This window comes from Rissa tridactyla, chromosome 1, assembly GCF_028500815.1.
Source record: "Rissa tridactyla isolate bRisTri1 chromosome 1, bRisTri1.patW.cur.20221130, whole genome shotgun sequence".
NCBI classification, from domain to species: domain Eukaryota; kingdom Metazoa; phylum Chordata; class Aves; order Charadriiformes; family Laridae; genus Rissa; species Rissa tridactyla.
The window spans coordinates 12,387,527-12,413,892 of NC_071466.1; the positions used below are offsets into that span (position 1 = coordinate 12,387,527).

The window sequence follows — 26,366 nt, forward strand, 5'->3', positions numbered from 1 at the left end:
GCAAAAAATTGAAAGGATAGTTGTGTATGCTCTGCAAAATGTCATTTCACGTGACTCGTTTGTTAGTACAAAGAAGCAGGGGTCACATTTCACATTTATGAACAAAATCAGGCCAACTGTTATGTGCCAGCAGATGAAGACACGTAGCTCCCACCAGACAAGTGGGGAGCAATGGTTAAATAAATAAATAATGTGCGTTAAAAGCACTGTCTTTTAATATGTTCTTGCAAACTTTGTAGCTGCACTGAGAAACGTTTCCAGTCCATGGATTCTTAGAGCTCAAAAAACTGTCTGAACCAGCCACACGGGCAAGGAGGTGTATGCTATGAAGCAATCTACTAAGGAAAGGCAGACAATAAGAAGCCAGATACAGGAATAACCACTTTTTAAGCATCTGTATTTTTTGTTAGATCTGCCAGGGTATCTCAGGGGCATAGCTATTAGCTGACTCAAGCCCTGAGTGTGAAATCCTTTTCTATACAAGAAGTCAAGATAAGGTTTGTGTGCTAATTCCCCTTCAGCGAAGTAGAACTTCAAACAACATAAAAAAGTATTTTTTTTTCTAGATTTCTACAGTGAGTTGAAATTCACTGTTAATACTGCCAAGTGCTGCTGACCAGATTAGCTGGTTTGGGTCTTAAGCTTGATATTATTCCATAGGAAGTGGCCAACAAAGACTGTTGAATTAAGTAAAAAAAAAAAAAAAAAAAAAAAAATCAGTTGTTAACAGGAACAAAATCCAAAATCAACTAAGCATGTTGAGTTTACAGTTTACTGATCATCTAACACGAGCCGGTTATTCATGTAACTACAGATGTTTTCAGCTAGAGATGGCCATTAGCAGAGTTCTTTAGTATAATCAACTTTCGTTCTTTTATTTTCTAAATATGCTGTAATTAATACCTGGAAGAACTAAGATCCTAATTCCAGACAGCTCCTTGGAAACGCTCATTCGACTTTTACAGTTACTGCAGACAAACTCACTGAGTGATTGATTCATGTACAGCAGCAGATGACTTAATTGCTCGACGAGCTTCAGAAGTATTTAGTAAGCAGAGGGCGGAACCTAGCTGGCACAGTGGCGTTGTTGAGAGGGTCCTTTCCAATTTGAGCAATTACCTTGAAGAATCTGGAGGTGAAACGAAAAGGGAATGGTATTTTTTGAAGGCAGTACATCCTATCACGTGATAACAAATTGGACGCTATCAAAATTTTCCAAAGAACTCCATACAATGACCACCCTATGCCCTAAGAGCAAATCAGTGGAAAAAAAATGAAAGCATACCCATGTGTGGAAAAGGTAGAAACTATGCTTGTATTAAAATGAATCCTCGCTATCATGAAACCGGCAATGTTAATGTTACTTTGGCTGGAAAGCCTGTTGACCTGGCAGCATAATTTCTAAATTAAGGCGCTGTCGACACAGACCTTACTTCAAGCGTTGGTTTAGCTGAGACAGAGCAATCGCTGGTAGTCAAGATTTTTGAGGTGGAGCCTGTGCTCATCTCTGCTCGTCTGAGCGGTTTGGAATGTGCTGCTGGACTACAGGTAATACTGTGGTGGAGCAGAGCAGCCAGACCTCACAGCCGGAGTCAAAGTAAATTGTATTCTTTCACTTGATGGACAGCAGCTCCCCAGGGCAGGGGATTGCAATGAATGGAAGAATATCACACAATCATAGATCACAGGGTTGGAAGAGAAGGCAGGAGGTTTCTAGTCCAAACTCCTGCTCAAAGCAGGGTGAGCTCCAAGGTCAGACCAAGTTGCACCAAGTTTTATCAAGTCCGGTCTTGAAAATCTCCAAGGATGGAGAGCACATGACCTCTCTGCAACACATTCCAGTGCTTCACTGCCCTCGTGATGGAAAAGCTTTTCCTTGTATCCAGGCAGAACCTCTTGTTGTTTCCGTTTATGACTGTTGTTTCTCATCCTCCTGTCATGCACCACTGAAGAGGCCGGCTCTGTCTTCTTGAGGAACTGGTACGTGCTGGAAGACATCATTTGGTTTATGTTCAGTGCACAGTCTTTTACTCTCTCTCCCTCGCTGGGTACATTCCTCTTGTAGAAGAAAGGGTCAAAGTTTGCAAGCTGAACTTGTCAGCTGCCAGCAATGTGAGCTTTATTTTAGCTGGAGTCTGATGATGGGCTCCTGAAGTTCAAGATAACAGAGACTCCAACTCAAAGCATCAAAATCTACTACCCTTTTAATCTGGTAGTCAGATAGACTGCAGAGGCCGTGAGAGAGTTCCGGGGGGCTGTGCAACTGGCAGAGGCAGAAGGAATCTACTGATTTGAAATTGCAGTTGAGCGTTCCCCTGTTGCCATTTTTCCTGCAACAGCTGCCTTTCCCACAAACCAGGGCCCTTTGATCACTCGCGCCCCAAGTTCAACCTTTAGTCAAACAATAGGTCAAGCAGGTCAGTTCCTGCTGCAGATAATAACCTTGGGGGCCCAGTGGCTGAGCAGCTACAACCTACGATTTACAAGCAATTGTTCTGCGTAGTAAGTATTTTTATGTACTGTTGCTGGTTTTGCTAATTGGCTGAGTGGCATAATGGCGCACTCCACAAAAGCATGCTAGTTTTGCATTTGGCCTGTGCATCTTTGCTGTTTCTGGAGCTTTTTGAGTCTACCAGGGATGGCTTTTTTTTTTTTATTTTTTTTTAACTAAGTAGAATATATGTTCAAGTTCTGCTATCTTCAGCTGGACCTCACTCTTGTTTTCACTCTCAACATGCACCGTTCTCACCACTCCAGAGCTCAATATAAGGCCTATGCAGTAAATGATCGTTTTCTCGCTAGTATTAATAGCGATATTAATTTGAAGAAGTACTGTGTGTTCAGGAGTTTGTGTTTTGGACCTTTTCTCGGTTTTGTCACCTGGTCTGAAAATAAGAAATCTCTTTTCCCAGTAATCTTTTCACGTTGCTTGTCTTGCATAATTTTTGTGACGACTCAGAACTGGTTTTATCTTCCATCAGCCTCAAGTCTTAACTTTGATTAAGTTTAGCCTAAGGTTGGTATTTTCAGCATTGAATAAAATACCCGACTACTATCAGAGAAGCGGTCTTAGCAGCATCCCACACTGATGATATCTTAGTTCTAGCAGGAAAAAAACCCTGTAAAGGAATAGGGTGGCTGATGGATGCGGTTTTGATTTGGTCAGGAAGTGACTGGAAGAGAGATGAGTCTTACGGGATACTGATCGTCTTTACAGCTCTGAGCTCTCTCCTGGGCTGCGAAGTGAGATGCTCAGTAGCAGCGAAGAATGAGGTGAGGTTTGGTTTGGAGCAGTTTCTTCCATCTCCTCACAGAGGTGACTTTCCATACCAGGCACGCTGTGCTTCAGATCTCACCGTGTCAGGCTCCTTTTTCTCTGGCTCCAGTTGTTCTGAGGAGCATTTGTAGGACATGCTACTGCAATGTTGGCTTCGTGATTTTCTAGTGTGTATAGTGGGTTATTTAGGCCATGTCCCAAGCCTCAGAAAACAGTGAACGTGCAGGATAGATGCTGCATTCCTTGTGCTGCATGTCTTGTAACAAGTAGTACCAGCAAAGGGGAGAAAGTAAAGGAGGTACAGGAACAAGAAAAGGGGGACAAGAAAGGAGCAGCAAAACAAAGCTAAAGAGAACCCCCACTTACAGCCCAGGCACTGAGGAAAACGGAAGCCGGTCTAGGAGGAAGTAGCTTTATTCCCCCTCCCTTCTTTTGGAAAAATTAGTTCTAGCTGCTCTCTCCCCATATTCCTTAAGAAGCGTCGGGATTGCTCCATCCTGTTGCCCCTTCCAAAAGGGAAGCCAGCAGCATCTATAAACTCTGTTATCAGGCCAAAACTTCTGTTTCGCCTGTGTGAATGGCATTTATTTAGCCTTTATATGCTTTTTTTCTTATCTTCCTGGGAAGAATGTAGATGAGATAGCTCAGGGGTACTTTTGCGATGTATCAGCAAGCAATTTCAAGTATCTATGTATAAAATAGGTATGATCCAAGAGGAACAACAAAAATTCTTGTGTAGTAATGTCACTCCTTACACTGGCCTCCACAGTAGACCAAGCTGATTCATAGAATAGAACAGTTTGGGTTGGAAGGGGCATTAAAGATCATCTAGTCTAACTGTCCTGAAGTGAGCAGGAACATCTTTACCTAGATCAGGTTGCTCAGAGCCCCGTCCAACCTGGCCTTGAATGTTTCCAGGGATGGGGCATCCACCACCTCTCTGGGCAACCTGGACCAGTGTTTCACCACCCTCATCGTGAAAAATTTCTTCCTTGTATCTAGTCTAAATCTACCCTCTTTTAGTTTAAAGCCATTACCCCTTGTCCTATCGCAACAGGCCCTACTAAAAAGTCTGTCCCCATCTTTCTTATAAGCCCCCTTTAGGTACTGAAAGGCCACAATAAGGTCTCCCCGGAGCCTTCCCTTCTCCAGGCTGAACAGCCCCAACTGTTTCAGCCTGTTCTCATACGAGAGGTGCTCCAGTCCTCTGATCATCTTTGTGGACTTCCTCTGGACCTGCTCCAACAGGTTCATGGAAGAAGCAGCAAGCAATCCCTTACAGAGCTGAGAGAGAAGAATAATGGAAAGAACCCCAGATTTCCAATTTATGAAAACAGGAGCTTTCAGGATGTTGCTTTATTCAACACTGGACTAGGACTTCAACAATTTGTGAGAAATAGACCAAATTGCTTTAAAACAGTTGATTGCACAGTTGTTTAGTAATCTGTTCAAGCAATACATATGTGAAGTTCATCACTTTTCTATGCCTGACGAAGAGCACGATGGTAATTGGCAATTGATGTCCCTGTCTTTATCTCACCCCATGAGCTTTTTATGTTATTTCCTGCCCCTGTCCTGTTGTGGAGGGTGTGTGATTCAAGGCATAGATTTATACTGCGTGTTATACTTGCATTTAGACGGAACATAATATATTCCACCAGTGGTCAATCCATGGAATGTAAGAACATGCCACAACCAATAGCTAAGAGTACTAGGACTGTATTTTAAGTGGCAGAAGCTGCTTGGTTGCTGCTGTTGTTCAACCTCAGCATAGCTGATGCCTTTATCACTTTAAAAAGATGTAGGCATAGAAATAAATACATTTTATACTTTCTCTCCGTTGCTATTCTTACCTTCTTCCTCCACTGATGTTATCATCATGTGAGGTCTGATTTAGATAGTATCTCCAAAAGCCCTTGTCACTTTACTGTCTATTATGTGCCAGTCCTACACCCGTGGTGCTGTATAAATGCTAATAATACGTCAATATGCTCATTCTTTATAAGTTCCGTAGGTGGAATTCCATCTGGTTTGTGCATGTCAAGTGATATGTTGGTGTGAAAAGTCCTTGCTGTTCAGAATTTGTGATGGCTTACGAGCAGTTGGGAAATGACAGGAAAAAAATAATCACAGAACTGGACGTGCTTATCATTTGAACAAAATCATCCAGATGTACGCTTAAGACAGCGGCTGTGACTGGTGCAGAATACCCAAGCGGTGTAATTCTTCTCTAATCTCTGAAAAACCTTAATGAAGCAATTAGGACGTTAACCAGCCTTTTCAGCCGTTTCTGAATATTTTCAGCTCAACCTAGTCTGTTTAAGAAAGTTTTGATACTTGGAGCACTGCCATTTCTTTGGCAAGATGTATCTACTTTGGACTCTTTTGGGAGTGAGTGGTAAGAACTCAGAGCGTGTCCAGGCTCCCAGGAAAGCTTTCCTCCCTTCAGCCGGATAACTGGTCTCAAACGGGCAGGTCCTCAGTTCCAGAAAGATCAGGCTTGGCTTCCGTGGAGCTGTGTGGGAACTCACCAGCAGGGAGTGATGTGCAGGGCCAGAGTGAGTTTGTACAAAACGCGATGATTCTATGATTCTATGAAAGTGACTTTTCCGTGGGCTGACGATGTATCCTTTCCCATGAGGTACTGGATTTGGCTGAATTAGACTAGGGAAACTTAATCCTAAGAACCTTGTAATCCAAAAGGTAAAGAGCTAGAAAACGCAGGAAATAATTTTGCAGCTTCTCCCAGTTGCAAATTGGATGACGTTTGGAAGTGGCTCCATTGGCTAATCTAAATTGTATTCTGAGCTGCTCTAAGTATTCATCGCTTGCCAAGGATTAATGTAACCACGGATTACAAAGAGGAGCAATTCAGTGCTTCCTTGGTAAAGAGAAAACAATTTTTCCCTTCCTCCGTTTCATTTCTTGGCCACTTCCACTGGAACGAATACTGATTGTGATTAAGCCTAAAACAGGAACTTTCAAAACCAGGAAGTCCTGATAATTAGTAGAAATTAGCCCTTATGCATTGCTTGGCGTACAGGCTAGATGCGTATTTGATGCTGAGATACACATACAGCTGCAAACAAGCTGTCTTGGGGGTGAGACGAAGAAATGGAAGTGTTTTATTGCACTCAGAAAACCAAATCATCGTCATCCAAGGCCTAAGGCTGGTTGGGCAGGAGGAGAGCTGAGAGTCACCGAAGCCGGGGGCAGCCCTGGGGCTGAGGGCGGGAGGAGGAGGCGAGGGAGGAGGAGGAGGAGGAGATGGAGGAGGAGGAGGAGGAGGAGGATGAAGGCAGCTGCTTGCCTGCCCTCTGTGCAGGCTGCAGAGCTGTCGGCCACTGGTGCCCATATGGCCAGGAGCAAGGGCACCCTCTGCACATGGCTGGGCTGCCCCGGGCTGCTGGGCTGTTTCTTGCTGGGCTTTCTCGCAGGTGAGTACAGAGACCCCAGGGCTCTGCCCACAGCCTTTGCCCTCTACAGATAGTTCCGTGCCACTCCTGTTGTGATTAACTCCCCATCGGGGAGCTTTTCCGGCTTTTCAGGGATGTTGTAAAATACTTGTCCCACTGTTTTCCTAGAGGGTTGTTCTCCCCGAGCAGTTTTGGTCTTTAAGGAGTGAGGAATATTACGGCTGCGTGCTTCAGCCCAAGAGGAGCCCTGGCGAACTGAAAGCTTCCCGCAATGGGTAGTCAGGCATTCAAAAAGGAGAGATTAATAGAACTGTTTGAGACTTCTGTGACTGTAAAACCTCCAGGATTATTTTTTTGTTGTTTGTATTTCCTGCTTTTTGCTGAAGATGTGTTTAAATGCTCCTATTCAGTTGCTATTTCAGAAATTAAAAGGCGGAATGTAGTGGAGAAGGAGTTTTGACTGACAGCCAAGAGTGGAGCTGCTGAATTTTCCATTACGTACAATGAACTTCACTAGAACACTAGATTCTTTTCTGCAGTCACTTGCAGCATTTGATTTTGAGTCTAAAATTGCATGTCTGCAGCTGTGCTTTTTAAAATTGTGTTGTAGCACACACCTAAGGCTAAAGCATGAAAGAAAAATCCATGAAGGTTATTAAATATAAAAACTATTAATTTGATTTAGGAGATCCCTGAGCTGCAAATTTCTGATGCTGGAGCTATTCTTATCCATTTCCCTGAACATCATCTTTTGGCCATGCTCCAGAACAGAATAGTGGGAAAAACGGACCTTTGGTCTGATCCAGCGTCACTGTTGTGTTCAGAGTGTTCCTACAATTGCATTTAAGTCTAACAGATCATACGTATTGTGCATGCGGCAGCACATACGCTTGCCTTTGTTATTACAGTTTTCCCAGTTTGGGGTTTTTCTACCTAGAATAGTAAAAGGATTTTTTTAAATTTTTTTTTTAAAGACACATTCATGTAGTTGATATGCTCTCTCCTGTCAGATTTATGGCGACTGAAAAATCTTTAACTTTTTCAAACTGACAAGGGTCACAGTTAGCTTTATTCCTTTAATTATTAAATAGACTAACCCCACCGTTCCCCAGATCTGTAACTGCTATAATGCTGGCAGGGCGGCTGTTGAGTCTTAGACCTTCACTTTAAATATTCTTATGCACATATTTTTAAATATATGTATAAATTAAATAAGGGAATTTCATCATGAGTATCAGGAGTTCAATCTTTCCACTGCAAACAGTTAACTGAGAATTTATAGTTTAAAATTAATGAGAGGTGAATCTGCCTTAAAAGGGGGACTGTATTTACCAGATATTTAGGGTCTGCTCTTCTTGATGTGTTCCTTTTTTGGCAATTCAGTCAATGAACTATATTTAACTTTTCTGTTTCACTTCTATGTTTGAACCAGCAAACGCTGACAGAGGGTGCTCTAAGCCCTGTTCATTGTCGTGGTTTTAGGGAGACCGTTCAGTGCTGTAGGTTGCACATGGGCTCAAATATGTGAGGAGCGGGGTTCTTGCTAAGCAGGAAGCTTTTCAAATTCGAACTTTTCGAATTTTCAGGATGGTTCACGAAACCGACCGAGAAGACGCCCAACTCTTCAGATGTCTATCAAAACGTGAGACAGAAACTTGTGGCTGAAATGAAAGCAGAAAACATCAAGCAATTCCTTCGGTAAGGCCTGCGCCGCTTGGTTTTTTAATAACTTTATCAGTCGCAAAAACCAGCAAGTGAGAACGTCAGCTCCAAGGAACGGCCTCTGACAGCAGAGCTCTTTAGGTGCTTTGGAAGTGTTTGGTTTGTACAAGAAGGGAGAGACTCACAGCCCTTCTGTCCTCCTCTCCCTATTTTTGCAGTTTCCTGTTGGAGTGGTTGTGCCGTTAAAAGCGCTTCCCTCAAGGGGCGTGACTGCCAGTGCTTCTCATGCTTTTTAGGATGATTTTCCGTAGTCTTGATTTCATGCAGTGTAAGCGTCCGGTTTCTCCTCACAAGCGTCCGAAACTCTGACATTGCGTAACTTCGCTTTGTCTCAGACTGAGGTGATTTTGCTGTGGTTGGGATACGCTGACTGCTGTTAATTACGTTTGATGGATAATCTGTCCAGTGCCCGCTTAGACTTTCAGTTTGAGCAGCTAATAACCCAATTAGTCAAAGTAGAAAATTAATATATGCAAAATGCTTCAAAGCTTGCATGGCGCTGAGTTGCATGTGTAGTTACAACTGATAATCCCTTTAGTGTGGCCAGATTGGATAATGTCCTGTTAATTGGGTGCTTGAGATCCCATTGTTCCCTGTCTTCTGCTTCAGAAGGTGAAGGGCCCTGTCCCGGTGCAATGTGTGTGTGTGGTTGGTTAAAAGTCTTGCACGATGCAATTGTTATTAAATACACTTTTTTTGCATCCTAGTGCACCCAGGTGGTTCTTTCAAAACATCTAAGATGCTAGGGATGTAGAAATACTTTCTTGTTTTGCTGTGTATTTCACTGGAAATGAAAAAAAAAAATCATTCTTGTGCATATTTGTATCTTCTACAGAGGAACAAATATATTCACACAAAAAGTAAACAAATATAACCTCTGGTTAGTAAGATGCTGATATTCAGTATGTAAGTCAGCAACGGCATCATAAACATCAAAGGTTTGCTGACAAATTTTGTCTCTGTACATTTATTCTTAAACTAAAGGGTTTCATTTCTAGTATCAATTAGCTTTTTAAGTCTATAAGCCTTATCTTATTTTGTACTTGTTCCTCTCAGTGGACTGAGGGTTTCTGAAGATTATGTTTGAGTGAGAGTCCGGGCAGCACAGAGCTTGATGACAGCATGAAATAGCTCTGCAATTATGCTAACGTTTCTTGGCCATAGGGTACGCATGGTGTCTGGTTTGTCTGCCTGCTTTGATGGTGGGCCAAATGTTTTACACTGGTTCCCCCCCCCCCCCCCCCAAATTCAAATAAAAAGCAGGAACTGCAGAAAAATTATACTAATACGCTATCCAGAAAGTTTGTTAAAAGCATGAAAAAAAGTGAATTTAAGAATTTTTGATCACCATTCTTAGTTGTTTAGACCACTAAATCTGTTTTTATCAAGTGGGGAAAACAAACTTTGAGTCTCAGAAAATGCAGACACCTTGACATTTGGAAGGGAAAAACTGAAAAAAGGCACCATGTGTTGTTCAGTCTATTTTTCCTGGTGGCATATGGAGTATTTAAACTAGAGTACTTAAGGAATTAAAAGGTACTTAAAATACTCTAGAGAATTAAAGCACAAGAAGAAGCTGGGCAACAAGCTTTGGCAAAGGTTGCTTCTGAACCTCAGTACATACATGCAGAGTTTAAAGAGAAGGAAAGACAACAGCAGAGAGCAGAAGGTTGTGGTCTACACAGAGAACCTACGTGCATTCAAATCCAGGAGGCCAGGTGGGATTCACCCGAAAGAGCTGGATGTTATGATGGCAAGGCTGCTGTCTATGAGAAGTTCTGGTGATTGAAGGAGGTCCCTGGTGGCTGGAAAAGGCTGATGTTGTGCCCATCTTTCAGTAAGGCAAGAAGGATAATCTGGGGGCACTGCGGGCGGGTCAGCTTTACTTCAGTCCCTGGAAGGGGCACCAAACGTCCTTCTGGAATCTGTTTCCAAACGCATGAAGGACACAAAGATAGTTATGAACAGTCAGCATTTTTTTACTATGTGTTTATACGATCACCCTGATCCAGGGTGATTGTCTTCTGTAAGGAAATGACTGTCTACATGTGTCAGTGGAGACGTTACAGTGGCTGAAACATCCTTGACTTTAACAAGTCTTCGGCCATGTTCTCCCGCAGCATTCTCATTTGGAAGCTGAAGAAGCGCATACTGAAGAACAAGTTGTTCCATTGGTTGAAAACAGTCTGAACTGACAAGTTGAAGTGCTACTAATGGTACTGGGTACCACTAATTAATGGTAATTAATGGTATCTGACATCTGTGGGGCAGCCAATAACAAGGAGCCTGCTGGGAGTTTGAAGCTGGTGCGTGGTACCCAGCTGGCTGATTAGTGTTCACCACAACTCATTTGTTCAGCGGGCCAAACAAATTGTAGGCAGATTTCTGTAGGGTAGCCCAGAGGGGCTGGATGTCGTTTCTGACTATTTATGACCACTATGTGTTATATCTGATCTGGATGTAAATATTGTTAAGAAAGCTTTTATTATTCAGGCTTTTGATTAAGAAAAAAAGAACAAATCTGTGCAGGGAATTTGACATAACGATTTTCAAGTTGAACGTATTAGTACGTGTTATGCCAAAAATGTACAAACGCATCACCAGATACCAGAATTATTTGGAGGATTGCTTTCTGAATGTGTAGCTTTTTTCTATTTATTTCTGCTCCTTGCACACTGTTCATAGTATTTTGCTGAATGTCTTTGGCACTGATCTTCGTTGCTTGTGTGTAGATGTGGCTATTTCTGTTACGCGAAAAGAAAGGTTCAGCTGATTTATCTTAAGGCCTCAGGAAAGATCCTCTGCTCCGACTACATTTTGTGCTTACGCCGATGCAGACTCTGATAAACAATCATGTTATACAGCTCAGACTTTAAGTGTAAAACCTTACTTTCCATGTGTGTAGCTTGAAGATAAGCTTTACGCACACTGATCAGGGTTCACTATTGTGCTTCTCTGCATTTGCTGCTCACTTGCATTTTTCTGCTTCATTTCAGCTCGTTTACCAAGTTGCCTCACCTCGCAGGAACTGAACAGAATCTTCTTCTTGCCAAACAAATTCAAGGCCAGTGGAAGGATTTTGGACTGGATTCCGCAGAGCTCGTTCATTATGATGTGCTGCTTTCATACCCAAATGAAAAGCAGCCAAACTACATCTCAGTAATTGACGATCAAGGGAACGAGGTGACCTTTTTAGTGGTTAAACTATATTTATGTAAGACTTCTTTAAAGAAACAGTGTCTTCCTCTGTTTTCCCATCCGCTCATCCCAGCATGTGTTTTATAGTATGATAAAAAATCCGGTGCAAAGGGAGCTCACTCATATTTAGAAATGATTTTCCAGACTGTGTAACAGAACAGCAGAGTGGCTGAAATCTCAGTGTCTCATGCAGCAGAGAGCGGATGCGTGGCAAAAGGCTGCGATTAACACCAATAGATGATAAGGTGTAAGAATGGCCCTGCTGGTTCAGCTCAAGGTTCTATCTAGGCTAATATCCTGTTTCCATAAACAGCCTTAAGTGGATGCACAGGGAAGTTTAAGAACAAATAAAGGTACGCGAGGCGTGCAATCCTTCCAGTGTCGGGCTGTTTTCAACTCGGGGGTTCTCTGAACTTGGTGCAATTAGTTTCTTTAAGAATCCTTATTAGACCTCTTTTCCAAGTATTTATCCCGTTAGTGACCCTTGTTAGATCTCTCTTCCAAGTACCTATCCAAACTCTGCTTGAACATCCGCACAATTTTTGCTTCCACAACACACTGAGAGGTAAGGAATGCCACGCGGATACTATCCATTGTAGGAAGTACTGCTTTGTTTTGGCTTCCTGTGGTGTCTCCTAAGTTAGTGTTGGAAGTAATAATGTACAGGTGTTCTAGAGCCACCTTCTCCATTTTGTACACCCAGGGGAATAAAGAAGTAAATGTAAAATCTGACATGGCGCCTGAGTGAGGAGAGGCGATGGGAGTGCTAGAGAAGCATCGTAGCACATAGGTAGGGATGAGGAACCCTGGTAGAAGCTAAGGAATATGTGCACGGGGATGACACGAGCTTAGAGGTGAAAGAATGGAGAAATTATTCCAGAAGTTCCCTAACACAGTCTCTCAACTATAATCTCAAAAGGTGAGATTTGAGTGGACATGAGTGGAGTGGACATGAGCCTTGAGGCAACGGGAGTGTTACATGAGTGATAGTGATGAAAGGCAGCGCGTTTAACTGGGGCGTAACTAGCAAAGAGGTGAAGAGAGGAATAATAATACAGGGGAGAGTAATCACAAAAAATACCTGCGACGGCCGGGGTGAGCTAGGTGTCTTTTTATCGTTACCACCTCTTGGCAATTTTCAGCTACTTCTTTGCTTAGGTTCGGGCAGTGCCTTCTGACAAGTGATCTATCTCTGTATTCATACCTGCGTTCTGTTATAAAAATTCAGCTAGGTATCCCTCGCTGTTTTTTTGTTTGAACTTACGTGCGCTAGTCAGAATTGTGTTTTTTACTAACAATTTATGGAAACTAGCATATCACTGACAATAACTGAGCTTAGTGTATGAACTTGTGCCTGGAGGTGGAGTGTTTGACCAAAGGCTTCTGTTATTGGTTGATAGATTTTCAATACGTCGCTGTTTGAACCACCTCCCCGGGGGTATGAAAACGTTACTGATATACTGCCACCTTATAATGCTTTTTCAGCACAAGGGGAGCCAGAGGTAAGACAAAAAATATTATGCAAGAGTATTATTAGCTGAAGTCATACATTGCGAAACGCTGGGGTAGATTTCTCCAACTTCTCAAATGATTTCTTGTGGTAGTTTTAATTAACTATTAGTATAAGAAAACACGTAAGGACGGCTAGGCCACATGTTGCGTGAAGGTTAGAAGTCTCCGATTAGAAAAAGAGCTTTGCTCAAAAAGAGCAAATCACATAACAAGTGAAAAGCTTTTATCTTTATGGAAAACGCTGGATACACCTCAGGTTACTCCACATTCCTCAATCGTATGGAGAGGACTTGCCGAAGTCATAAGTAGAAATAGCAATATATAAATCAATTTGGAAGACATTTGGGATTAAGTGAATGTCTTCAAAGGCTACAAAAGTCATTCACTTAATCTGATAATTCATCATGAAGGAGCAAGTCAGGGACAACTTTGCGTTGCGTAGATGAATGAAACTGTGTAATAGAGAGGGTTTGTGTATGCAAGAGATACCACTATTTTTTCATGGCCACAGAAGTTTGTCAGTTTAGCAAAGTACATTGGCTTCATTTCCAGCCTCAGTTTATCGGGTTGCTGTTAAGTGAAGGGTAATATAGAAAGGTAAGGAGTTTGAGCCAATGCATCCTATAGAATATTAGGGAAATCTTTTGCTATTGTTTTTATGGGCACTGGTTCTCATTTATGGAAATGCAAAAAAATAACTATATCATACATAGTGAATACAACTGGGTATTTCTGAGAACAGATATATTGTTTGTTGAATGACCAGTTGCCATGAAACTGCTCTTCTCTGCAGGCAGATCTGGTATATGTGAATTATGGCCGCACTGAAGATTTTTTTAAGCTGGAGCGTGAAATGGGAATTAACTGTACAGGAAAGATTGTCATTGCCAGATATGGGAAGATTTTCAGAGGAAACAAAGTAAGGCTTGTGTTTCATTTTTCCCTCTGTGGGTCAGAGAGGGTAGAGCCGGTGGGAGTTAACGAAGGCCGTAAGTTGGAACACATGAGCAGAAGGAAGCCCGCAACGTGTCCATTGTGGCTGCATTTTAAGAGTAACTTCCAAAACAATAAAAAGAGATGAATGTTTTAATCTTCCGGTACTGAGATGACTGCAAACTCTTTAGGCAGTTCTTGCAAGAGATTAGTTTAGGGAACTGAGTAGTTTATAGTGCCAAGGCTTTTAATACTTTTCATCCATGGAACTGCAGTATTTTGAAGAAGTAAAGCATTTGACAAGGAGTCTGATGCGCGGAGAGTGAGTAACTAATTCTTTTGACTTTAGACAACAATTCTGACAAAATTGGTGACAGTGGGACAGTGGGGATAGTGGTCAGTTTTTGTGCCTCAGTTTCATTCCCTGTGCTTTATTTCAGAGCCTTGAGATATGACTAAAGGTGTGACGCAAACAATGAACATACTGTGTTTTGCTGTGGTTTGTTTTTCTCCTGAGTCTGTGGTCGTTTTCCCTCTTCCACATATACAACTTCTACAGCTATATCCCCATGAAAGTAAATTGCAACCTTCACATTTCTTTTTGCATTAAAAAAAAAAAAAAAAGGCCTTTCTTAAAAGCAAGTGTTTTCACAGGTTAAAAATGCCATATTAGCAGGAGCCCAAGGGATCATACTTTATTCAGATCCTGCTGACTACTGCGCCCCAGGAGTAGATGCTTATCCAGATGGCTGGAACCTTCCGGGCGGAGGAGCCCAGCGTGGGAATGTGTTAAACCTGAATGGAGCTGGGGACCCTCTAACACCAGGTTATCCTGCGAAAGGTGAGTGAAAGATCTGTACCCTGGGCCATCAAGCAATTTATAAGTTGGTGATGAAAGTTATTGTGGCGCTAGAAATTAATCTATTTTCAGCACAGATGCAAAGTAAAAAGCTGCTTAAAATTATTTTATTAATTTTCCTATTAAAGGCTAAATTCTACCTGTATGTCATAAAATCATAGAATCATAGAATGATTTGGGTTGGAAGGGACCTTAAAGATTGTCTAGTTCCAATCCCCCTGCCATGGGCAGGGACATCTCCCACTAGACCAGGTTACTCAAATCCCCATCCAGCCTGGCCTTGAACCCCTCCAGGGATGGGGCATCCACAACTTCTCTGGGCAACCTGTTCCAGTGTCTCACCACCCTCACAGTAAACAATTTCTTCCTAATATCTCATCTAAATCTACTCTTTTTCAGTTTAAAACCATTACCCTTCGTCCTATCGCTATACTCCCTGATAAAGATCCCTCCCCATCTTTCCTGTAGTTCCCCTTTAAGTACTGGAAGGCTGCTATAAGGTTTGCCTGGAGCCTTCTCTTCTCCAGGCTGAACAACCCCAACTCTCTTAGCCTGTCCTCATATGAGAGTTGCTCCAGCCCTCGGATCATCTTCATGGCCTCCTCTGGACTCACTCCAACAGGTCCATGTCCTTCTTATGTTGGGGGCCCCAGAGCCGGACACAGTACTCCAGGTGGGGTCTCACCAGAGCAGAGTAGAGGGGCAGAATCACCTCCCTCGACCTCCTGGACACACTGCTTTTGGTACAGCCCAAGATGAGGTTGGCTTTCTGGGCTGCGAGTGCACATTGCCAGCTCATGTTGAGCTTCTCATCAACCAACACCCCTGAGTCCTTCTCCTCAGGGCTGCTCTCAAGCCATTCTCTGCCCAGCCTGTATTTGTGCTTGGGATTGCCCCAAGCCAGGTGCAGGACCTTGCACTTGGCCTGGCTGAACTTCATGAGGTTCACACAGACCCACCTCTCCAGCCTGTCCAGGTCCCTCTGGATGGCATCCCTTCCCTCCAGGGTATCTACCATACCACAGAGCTTGGTGTCGTCAGCAAACTTGCTGAGGGTGCACGCAATCCGGCTGTCCATGTCACCAACAAAAATGTTAAATAGTACCAGTCCCAATACCGACATCTGAGGAACATGTCACTGGCCACCACTTGGACATCGAGCTGTTGACCACAACTCTTTGAGTGCGACCATCCAGCCAATTCCTTATCCACTGAGTGGTCCATCCATCAAATCCATGTCTCTCTAATTTAGAGTGGAGGATGTTGTGTGGGACAGTGTCAAATGCTTTGCACAAGTCCAAGTAGATGACGTCATTTGCACTTCCCTTACCCACCAACGCTGTAACCCCGTTGTAGAAGGTCACCACATTTGTCAGACACAATTTGCCTTTAGTGAAGCCATGTTGGCTGTCACTGATTACCTCCTTATTTTCCATGTGCCTTGGCTTAGTTTCCAGGAGGATCTGCTCTGTGATCTTTCCGGGCACAGAGGAGAGACTGACTGGCCCTTAGTTCCCCAGGTCTTCCTTTTTTCACTTTTTAAAAATTGGGGTTATATTTCCCTTTTCCAGTCAGTGGGAACTTCACTGGACTGCCATAACTTCTCAATATCCATATGATGGATAGTGGCTTAGCAACTTCATCCTCAGGACCCATGGATGTATCTCATGAGGTCCCATGGAATTGTGCACCTCCAGGTTCCTTGGATGGTCTCGAACCTGGTCGTCTCCTACAGTGGGTGGTTCTTCGTTCTCCCAGTCTCTGCCTTTGCCTGTGGTTAGAGCACTCGGCAGGGAATACTGAAGCAAAAAAAGTCATTGAATACCACAGCCTTCTCCATATCCTGGGTTACCAGATCTCCTGTTTCCTTCTGGAGAAGGCCCACATTTTCCCTAGTCTTCCTTTTACCACTGACATACCTATAGAAGCTTTTCTTGTTGCCCTTGATGTCCCTGGCCAGATGTAATTCTGTCTGGGCTTTAGCTTTCCTAACCTGCCCTTCCCTGTCTGCTCGGACACTTTCTCTGTGTTCCTCCCAGGGTACCTGTCCTTGCTTCCACCCTGTGTAGGCTTCCTTTTCGTGTTGGAGTTGTCATGTCAACTGCTTATTTCAGCTGGTTGCTTTTGAATTAGGAAGGGAAAGTAAGTTTTTAGGAAAATCTCTTTGTATGATCCCAGCCTTGTAAGTTTTAGAAAAGCGGGGTGCGTAGGTTTACAGATGGTGAAGCAGTAGAAAATGGCTGAGAATCCATAACCATTTTTAAATAGCTGTGTTTCTCAAAAGAACCGGTTTAAACTAGATTATAGTCTACCATCAAAGAGGAGTAATAGCTTTGCTTGGAGGTATGTTTCCTTGCTGATCCTAAATTCCAAGCAGAAAATCAATTTAAAATCCGCTTTACAGGGAGTAAAATTTCTGTATTAAAAATAACAGTAACCCGGAGTCTTGTGAAACTTGGCACCGTGTGCTTGTCTTGTCCTTGTAGGCATCCTGAACTCAGTCTGAACCAAAGTGCCTACCAGTCCTGTCTGCCAATGGGATGGGGACACAGGGGTGCTCCTGGAAAGCTCACTGGCTTGTGTGACCATTGTTGGGGGCATAAGGCAGCACCATACTTAAAAAACCCAACAGATTGTGCGTGCCCGGCCCACCAGATTCAGAGAGACATTGACCGCCTTCTACATAGGTAAATCCACCCGTAGATGTCCTCTGCAGCTTGAAACAGGCTGCACAGGGGCTGTCTCCCCCTCACACACCTGCTTGGTTGTCCCACAGTCAGCTTGGAGGAGATGTAACGATACGGATGGACAGCAAATCTAACCTTGCATCAAACGTGGGGACTTCTCATGCACAATTGTGCAGATGCGCTCTTGGGTTTGTGGCTCTGTCATTACCTTTTGGTTTCCTAGAAACAATGTCTAAGAAATTATGTAAGAATTAAAAAATCGATGCATGCTCGTGGCTACTGTGTGGCTGCACTGCTCAAAAGTATTTCCAGTTTGGTGAAAGTTGCTAAGAACGCTGCAAACTTGACGTTTTGTTCTGGTTTCTCAGAGTACACTTTCAGGTATAAAGTTAATGAAGGTGTAGGGATTCCCAAAATCCCAGTTCATCCCATTGGATATCACGATGCAGAAGTATTATTACGGTGAGTATACATTGGTCCTCCTCGCCTGAAGTCAGTATTCACAAATGTTCAGCAAATCTTTTTATGCTAAGGTGGTAAAATCTATGCTGTACTTGTATTTATAGTCCTTTTGAAGTAATGTGTGCTTGAGAAAATGTGGAAAATTCAAAGCAAACTGTTTCTGGCATAGTGTTTTTAAGAATTTTGTAAACCCACCTTGGTTTAGGTGCAGTAACCATTAAGGCAATTTAAGGTTTTAGCCTACTGGTCAACTACATTTGTCTTGGGTTTCACTTAACAGCGCAATGGGAGGACGTGCAGCTCCAGACAGCAGCTGGAAGGGAAGTCTCAATGTGTCGTATAACATAGGACCAGGATTTGCAGTCAACTCTTCTACAAGGTCTGTTTTAACGCTTGCCTATTTATAAAATATTGCCAAAAAAAAAAAAAAAATCTCCACAAGAAAAATATTGTGAAACAATACATCTAGAGAGATTCTGGAGAAACTGACTTTCTTCTGAGTGTGAAACATTTGGTGGTAGCTATTAGAATTTGAAAATAAATTATCAAAGCTATGTTTTTGCTCAGCGTCCCCGGTGTCAACGGACAGACAGATTTAGAGGGTATAGGTCTAGCCCTGTCATTCCAACTTTAATCCTTACTTTAAGGTTCAGACATTGTTTCACTAGGCGTTTAAAAAATGGCTATATAGCAGTAAGTAGACATTTTATTAATACTGTTGAATTAACCCTAAACTTCCCCCTCACTTCATGCTTTGGTCTTTTCTCTGCTGTTTCTGATGACCAAGGGGACAATAGGAAAGGGGAGCCTGTAGCAGTCAAACACGGAAGTGCTAATAATTCAGTAGTTCTCTTCTATGTGTGTTTCCCTTTCCACTGGAAGCCTCCCAGGGCTTCTGTGAACTTAGAGCTGTGAAGTGTGGCGATGATTTGGGAGCCCATCAGCTGTTCTCCGAAGCTGGTAGGCCCCATGGTTGAAAGCCCTGCACAATAACAGCACGGAAGAGCCCCAGGGACATATATCTTCCTGATTTGCTTGGGAGGAGCGGGCCTTTGAGCAGTTGGATTAGCGATACCGTGTTGGTGGTTTACATTCGTTAGCTCTAACAGAGAAATACAACTGCCCGGGTCTCCAGCACTAACGGAGTTACTCTCCTGCAGACCAAGCCACGTAACAATTGCACTTGGCAATTGGGGGTTTGACTGGACGTCAGGGACTGTCACAGCATCCTTCCTTGTCTATAACTGATAAGCTGTGATAGATAAAGCTAAAGATCACTTTTCCGTCACTTTTTCCACACAAAAATATTTTCAGTTTACTTGAGGTATTGTTCTATGAGGACTGGTAGCAGACCACGATGAACAGTGTGTAAAAATGGTGTGTCATTATCACTGCTCCACCTCCTGCAAGAGTCTGTCTGAATACATAATTTTATAGAGACTTCAGTGGTCATTATTCTTTTCTGCTCTGCTTTAACACTAGCTGAAAATGAATGAAGTAAGAATAAATAAATAAGAAAGCATATTTGACATAAGCGGGGTGCTATTTGGAATGTCTCGAAGAGCAACAGTGAGAAAAGAAACAACATGATTCATCCACGAGACACATACATGGGAAATATTTTTGAATGCACTTTTTAAGGTGTTCCTGCTTGATAGGACAACAGGGCTAATCCTACGTGTACTTCCTTCTCAGAGTAGCTCCGTATAAAAATGAGCCTTTTGAGTCTAGGTAGAAAGTCACTTGCACATGGGAAGTGTGCAAGTATATGGATGCCCAAGGCACTGGTGTCAGTTATTGTCTGGGCAAAGATCCAGCAGCTGTCCTGAAGTAGGTTTGGATTTTGACAGCTATGCAGATTTGCTGCTGAAAAGATAACTTCAAATGTGAAACTCCTGGTGTTTTGCCAGACACGAAAAAAAGCATTACTTGAGGCTTTGTTTCTTCTACGGGTTAAGATGGGCTGAATACTACATTATTTTTAGCTCTCCTAATACCTGAATTTCCTTCCTTTTTATAAAACTTCAAAAGTAGGTTTTACTGGGGCGGGGAGGAGGGAGGGGGATGGAGGATTGACAAATCTTGATCACTTAGATCTGGGGTCCTAAACAGAGATTTCAGTTTATTCCTGGATGAATATTTCTAACGACCTTCTCTCCAAGTTCTATCTTATAACACGGAATTGTGCTATGAAACCAAAGTGTATTCTTTATAAAAGTACATATATCCACAATTATAATTTCGGTCAAAATTCATTACCGTATATGCTTTTCAACTTACTCCTCTAATACACAATTATCCTATTGGCTGCCATAAAAAACAGTACAATAAATTCTGTAAACGTTTGAAAGTTTATAGACCGTCCCACTTCATAGGGTTGTTGTTTCTACGGCGTCTTTCTGTCAGGAGGTTAACCTGAAGTGAACAATGGGACACTGATACAGCATGATCGGTGCTGGAAGCACAAACGTTCTGGCTTACAAGCTATTGCATTGACTTCTTATTGCCTTCTCAGTCAGAAATGGTTACTCTATACTGCTTTGCCTTTCAGAAAAGTCAGAATGCATGTTCATACAAGCAATAAAATAACACGAATTTACAACATCATTGGCATCCTCAGAGGAGCTGTGGAACCGGGTGAGCAGTGAGTGCTTGTGGCTTTTAATTCCTTCTTTATTTTGTGTTTGATAAATTGTTCTCATGTTGCAAGAAGCTTCAAGTTTTTTAGATAGCCAGATCATAACGAACCTGAGAAAACTTTAATAGTTGTCCTGTCCCTCCCAACACACTGTTTTTCATTGTCATTCCCAAGAATATATTTGAATGTAAATGCTGGAATGACAGATGTCAGGGAATTTTTTTATAAGGCCTATCATTTTACAGTAGGTTTCTCAGATTGCATTACATCATTCAGACATTTTGCCTTTGCAAAAATGAACACAATGCAAAGTACAGAAAACTAGGGATGATTTGGGACCTCAACATACTATTGGTGATACTCAGTAGCAGGGCGTGTACACGAAAAACTTCTTAAGTGGAAAAATGTATATAAAATATTTATTGGCTTTATGTATATACTTGCAGATTACTTTAAAGAGTAAATTTGTAGCACTGGTATCAAACTTCATATTTCGTTTGAAAGAAGTAGGGATGCAATCAAATGAAATACAGGTAACCTAAATGCATTTTTGGTTAAGGCTTGACGTTGTGTATTTGTTTCCAGACAGATACATTATTTTAGGGGGCCATAGAGACTCCTGGGTATTTGGCGGTATCGATCCAACTACGGGTGCAGCTGTTCTGCAGGAGGTTGTACGGAGTTTTGGTAAAATGAAGATGGAAGGTAACTTACTTATCGCAGACATAAAATGATGGATAAGGAAAACAGCAGCTTTGTAGAACTGCGTTGAGTGTTCCCAGCACAAGCAGTTGTGTTGATTTAACTTTTCACCTCCGCAGAAAGTTGTATTTCTCATTATGAAAGATGCAAATTCAATTAAGAGATGCATATGTAGCATTGCATCTTCGTTGGCTGAATTTATTCCCTCACGTCTCTCATCGGTGTAATAGTACCCTCTTGGTTGTGTGGAATGAAAATATTGCATTACGAAGAAATGCCTCTGCAATAATGTCTTCCTCTAAGGAGTTTAGAGAGGACTTTTTTTTTTTACTGCTATATCAATTAGGTGCTATTTTTTTAAAGTTATTGCAATTAACCGTGGTGATTTTTCACAAAACTTTCTAACTTTAAGTTGAATTTTCAAGCTTAACTATGTGATTGCAGGTTGGAGGCCGAAGCGAACTATTATTTTTGCTAGCTGGGACGCAGAAGAATTTGGATTGTTGGGTTCCACAGAATGGGCTGAGGTAAATAAAAAACAGTGCAAAGAAAGCAACACTTGAAAGTCTGTTGCAGGCAGCTGCAGTACCCAGTGGCATCTATTCCTAGACGCAATCAGTAGCTCCAAGATAAAATTGGAGCTCAGGAGACTCCTTCAGGTGCTGTGAGGCCCTCATATATTTTATACAAATTGCCTACGTAACTTTTGACAGCATAAGTGCACTAACTCTTGATTCAAAGCTGATGTCTCTCAGTGGTCTCTGTGTGGAAATCTATCCCTTCATTTAACAGAAGGATAGCATTTTATATAACCTGAATTGGTTTATTTTCTAACTTTCTATTTGAGAAATTCCTTAGTTTCTGTAAACTACAGTCCGGATCACGTACCTGTGGTCCGTAAGAACTCCAAGCCCTTTGTGTGGGAATTAATCCTCCTGGGCAAACGAAAGGGAAGGTATTCTATGAGTGAACAGTTCCAAATTCCTGTGAAATTTCCAGTATTGTAGAATCTCAGGGGCAGGAAAATTGATTAATTCTGTAGTGGGGTCTCTGACTATATTCCTGCCCGATGGTCGGATGTTGAGAAATTCCGAAGTGAGGTTCTGAATATCTTTCTCTTCCTTTCCCTGTCGGGCAATGGTCAGTTCTTAACCCTGTAAGTGGCTTTGTTCAGCCCCGCTAAGAAATACAGGTCTTACCAGAGGTGTCATTGCTTTGGCTGTAAAATCCAAGTTAGAAATAGAGCAGGCGGAAAATTGTCTGATGAAACACATTTCTGCCGAACTGTGTCGATTTATTAGTACTGAATGGTTTAACAGAAACGTGTTGTCTTGCTCTTCTGTCAGAATTTTATTTACAAGGTTATATTTAGATATGTGGATAGAGCTTTCAAAATCTATAAAATTAAGTATTCTAATCTTTTTTTTTTTTTTTTAGTTTATTGGCATGTATTACAGTAAAGCAAAACATTACATAGCAAAATGACACATTTCAGAGAAGGGAACAAAACCAGAAACGTGCTTCCAAACACTAAAGGGATTCCATAATTCTGCTGCTAACAAAGCCAAGATTTCTATTCCTTTGGATTTCCACTAATTCTTTCTTCCATAAACTGTTCGACTTCTACCTGCAGTAGGCGTCTTATTATTGGTTTATGAGATATTACATGAAGAAAGCATAATTTAAATTATCTTTTAAATCATTTACTGAGAGATTTTAAAGAGCTGGCAATTCAGTTTCATCCCACCTGAACTCCAGCGGTAACAAAAGTATACTGTGTATAAAAATTTATTTGTGATTTCTTTGTCTGTGTATCTGTGCACATATTTAGATGCTGTCAAGAAAAAACACACAGTGGTTTTAACTATGAGGAATATGAAACAATGGTACTTAAAAGATCGATTTCTCTTGAGCAAGTAATGAATAAATTAGGCGTTCTTTTTGTGTCTGGGTTGTTCACATATTGCTACGGCTGTTCTGTAATGTTTTTGGTTTAATAATTTAATATATAGTAATCTCTCATTCCATATTTCATGAAAAAGCAGCTGTACTAGATCAGAAAGCCAGGAGAACAATTCATGTTTGAACCTCAATGTTTTTATATTATTGTTTTCTTGCTTTATCCTGGTAGTGTGCGTTCCTCCTTTTTGACACCTAAATTAGATTCGGTTTCTCCAGGGACGTTCCTCACAGCTCGCATTCATGTTTTCTCCAGCTGCCAGATCTGTCATCGACTAAATCTTGAGGTGAATTAACCCATGATATTCACCGTCTTCTGCGCAACAAAAAGACTCTGCAACTGTGGCCGCAGCCTTTTGTTACGTAGACAATCTCCGTTGTTCGTAAAGGAAGGAATTCCTTTATGTTGCAAACATGCTTTTGCATATATGCAAGACCTTCTGTGTACATATACAGGCTTGCTCCCTCCCTTCATATTCTTTTGCAGAATCTCCACTGCTGTTTGTTTTAAAGATGTCAGTTTATTTATGACGTTATCAATTACCGATCCAGTTTTTAGTTCACATGACTTACAAATGATTAGTTGGGTTACAAATTGAATGAATCAAATAGCAGTTACTAACCTAATTAGAATATCTACCACAAAGCCAAGACTTACTAAAATACCACTTACTGCTTAGAATACCAATTTCAAACATAATTACCCGTTTCCAAAAAAATTAAACGCGCGTGTGTATATATTTAGCATGAAAGCAGTGCTTGGTTGACTCAAAACAGTCGGTTAAATTTGTTAGACTAGGAAATGTCAGTGCTTTGACTCATCCCTTTTTGAAAGGGGGGAGTGTAGAAATGACAGCAGCACTCGGTTTAGCGGTGTTAAAGCTGAGTTCAGTGCTGGGAACTCACAGGAATAAGTAGGGATTATAAAAGAGGAATTCTGGCTGAGCTGAGCCCACAGTCACATGTTGCGTGTGCAAAAAGCCCTGCAAGTGCAGAGTTAAAATACATGTATAACCTTAATTTACCCTGTTACAATGCTGTTCAGTACTTTTCCTGTTCCATCTTGCTCCCGTGTGATGCAGCAGGCAGCACTTAACGTTTTGCAGATGTTTTCCGCAACAAATTCAGTCCCAGAAAGCGGGAGTGAATTTCATATGCCCGGGTCATCGACCCATCCTCAAACATTAATATAATTAGCAAGGTACATAGTGCTGCTTATCCTGACTGGGTTCTTAAAGGTAATGCTGTAAAGAACAGTGCGCTTAACATACTCTTGACAAAATGTGAATAATTGAAAGTAATAATTACACTTTTACAACCCCAGGAAAACGCCAGAGTCCTCCAGGAGCGGGCGGTTGCTTACATCAACACAGATTCTTCTATAGAAGGTGTGTCTTTTGTTTTTAAACTCGCTTTACTTCACAGATGTCAATTTTAGTAGTTCCCTGTTTACTATTTATTGCATCCAGAGATGGCGAACATAAGATAGATAATGTGATGTTCAGAGTGAGTGTAGCAAATACAGAATTGAGTGAAGAGAGAGGACAATTTAAATTCTCATTTGCTTTCTTGTTGCAAAGAGCACCACCCATGAGCTGCAGCCCACGTGTCTGGGGTCCAGCATGTCTCCTCTGGAGGAGTTTAGTATTCTCTGCTAATGAACTGAGCAGTCTGATTGTTAAACTCTCTCTTAACGGCGTTAGCTTTAATTTACAATTACAGTTTGAATATATGACAGGCCCCTCCTGCTTGTTCTGTTTGCAGCTCCAGCTCCTTTCCCGGTGGAATGATAATATTTCGGGACACTGATTTATTATCATCTTAAGACCGTTTGTGTGGAGACCTTAGGCTTACATTTTGTGGGGGTGGGACCCATTTGGGTGCTTTGGGCCAGGGTGGTCACCTTTGTCCATTGCTATAAGCAGGGTGAATATGGAGGGAGTTACGTATCTATTATGGCAAGGCTCCTCTGGAAAAATAAGCGCTGAAGTGATAGGACAAGAGGAAACGGGTTCAAGTTACGTCAGGGGAGGTTTAGATTGGATATTAGGAAACATTTTTTCACTGAAAGGGTTATTAAACATTGGAATAGGCTGCCCAGGGAGGTGGTGGATTCACCATCCCTGGAGGTGTTTAAAAAAAGGGTAGATGGGGCACTTAGGGACATGTTTAGAAGTGGCTTTTGTCAGGGTAGGTTAAAGGTTGGACTCGATGATCTTAAAGGTCCCTTCCAACCTCAGCAATTCTATGATTCTATGATTCTACGAAGAGTGTTTTACAAAAAACCTGGTCCACCATTATCCAGTTTACTATGCCCTTCAGATCACGAGAAGAACCTGTCATACAGGAAGGCTGCTTAGAAACCGGACTTTGAATTTTGGGTCCAACGCCATGACCTAAATCACAAAATCCTTAAATTATACTGAGCTTTATTACATTTGCTGTTGTCTGTGCTGAAATAATAGTCAGTAGAGTCCTGTGAAGCTGGATCATAAGCTCAGTTATTTAGGGCATTGCTCTTCCCATGTTAAACCCGACTTGTTTGGGCTTACTGTGTTCACAGATAAAATGGATATCAACAGGCATACTGAAGAACTCTTTTTATTCCTGTCAGCAGAAAATTTTGTCTGTCACAAAAGGACTGGAAGGAAAAAAAAGCCAAACCCAGTTTCTAAACGCTCGGTTGGAGTTGAGGTGTAGGGAGGGTTAGCGCTGTGCCTTCAATTATGCAGCCTACACGCTGTGTAAAAAGTAGAGCAGAATTTCACGCCTAGAAGATCTCACGAATGCAATAATAGCTTTACAACTGCTTCATATTCTCAGCATGGATTGTAACACACATTTTGAGTTGGTTTGCAGCCAACATGCTGCTGCCTTAACAATTTTCTTCCAAATCTTGATTATTCAAACATGTCTCGTGCTTTATGCATTGAAGAAAATGTGAAAGTAAAAGCACTGGAAAAGAAGTATGTAATAAGGATAAGAACACCGTATTCAGTGT

At 41.9% G+C, this 26,366-nt stretch overlaps 1 protein-coding gene across 3 annotated transcripts in view; it reads left to right on the forward strand.

Moving 5' to 3' along the window:
• Positions 1-6,580: 6,580 nt before the first annotated feature.
• LOC128909812 (N-acetylated-alpha-linked acidic dipeptidase 2-like) overlaps positions 6,581-26,366 on the forward strand; it is a 38,430-nt gene continuing 18,644 nt past the window's right edge. Inside the window, exons 1-12 of one of the 3 annotated variants that reach the window (XM_054202079.1) lie at positions 6,581-6,714; positions 8,280-8,391; positions 11,412-11,598; positions 13,014-13,115; positions 13,919-14,044; positions 14,713-14,899; positions 17,973-18,066; positions 18,347-18,445; positions 20,618-20,710; positions 21,294-21,409; positions 21,851-21,933; positions 24,690-24,753. In XM_054202079.1, coding sequence (XP_054058054.1) covers positions 6,633-6,714; positions 8,280-8,391; positions 11,412-11,598; positions 13,014-13,115; positions 13,919-14,044; positions 14,713-14,899; positions 17,973-18,066; positions 18,347-18,445; positions 20,618-20,710; positions 21,294-21,409; positions 21,851-21,933; positions 24,690-24,753 — 1,345 coding nt within the window. In that variant the 5' untranslated portion in view covers positions 6,581-6,632. Of the gene's footprint in view, positions 6,715-8,096; positions 8,193-8,279; positions 8,392-11,411; positions 11,599-13,013; positions 13,116-13,918; positions 14,045-14,712; positions 14,900-17,972; positions 18,067-18,346; positions 18,446-20,617; positions 20,711-21,289; positions 21,410-21,850; positions 21,934-24,689; positions 24,754-26,366 lie in introns of those variants that run through there. The other 2 variants (XM_054202088.1, XM_054202098.1) reach the window with 2 other exon arrangements.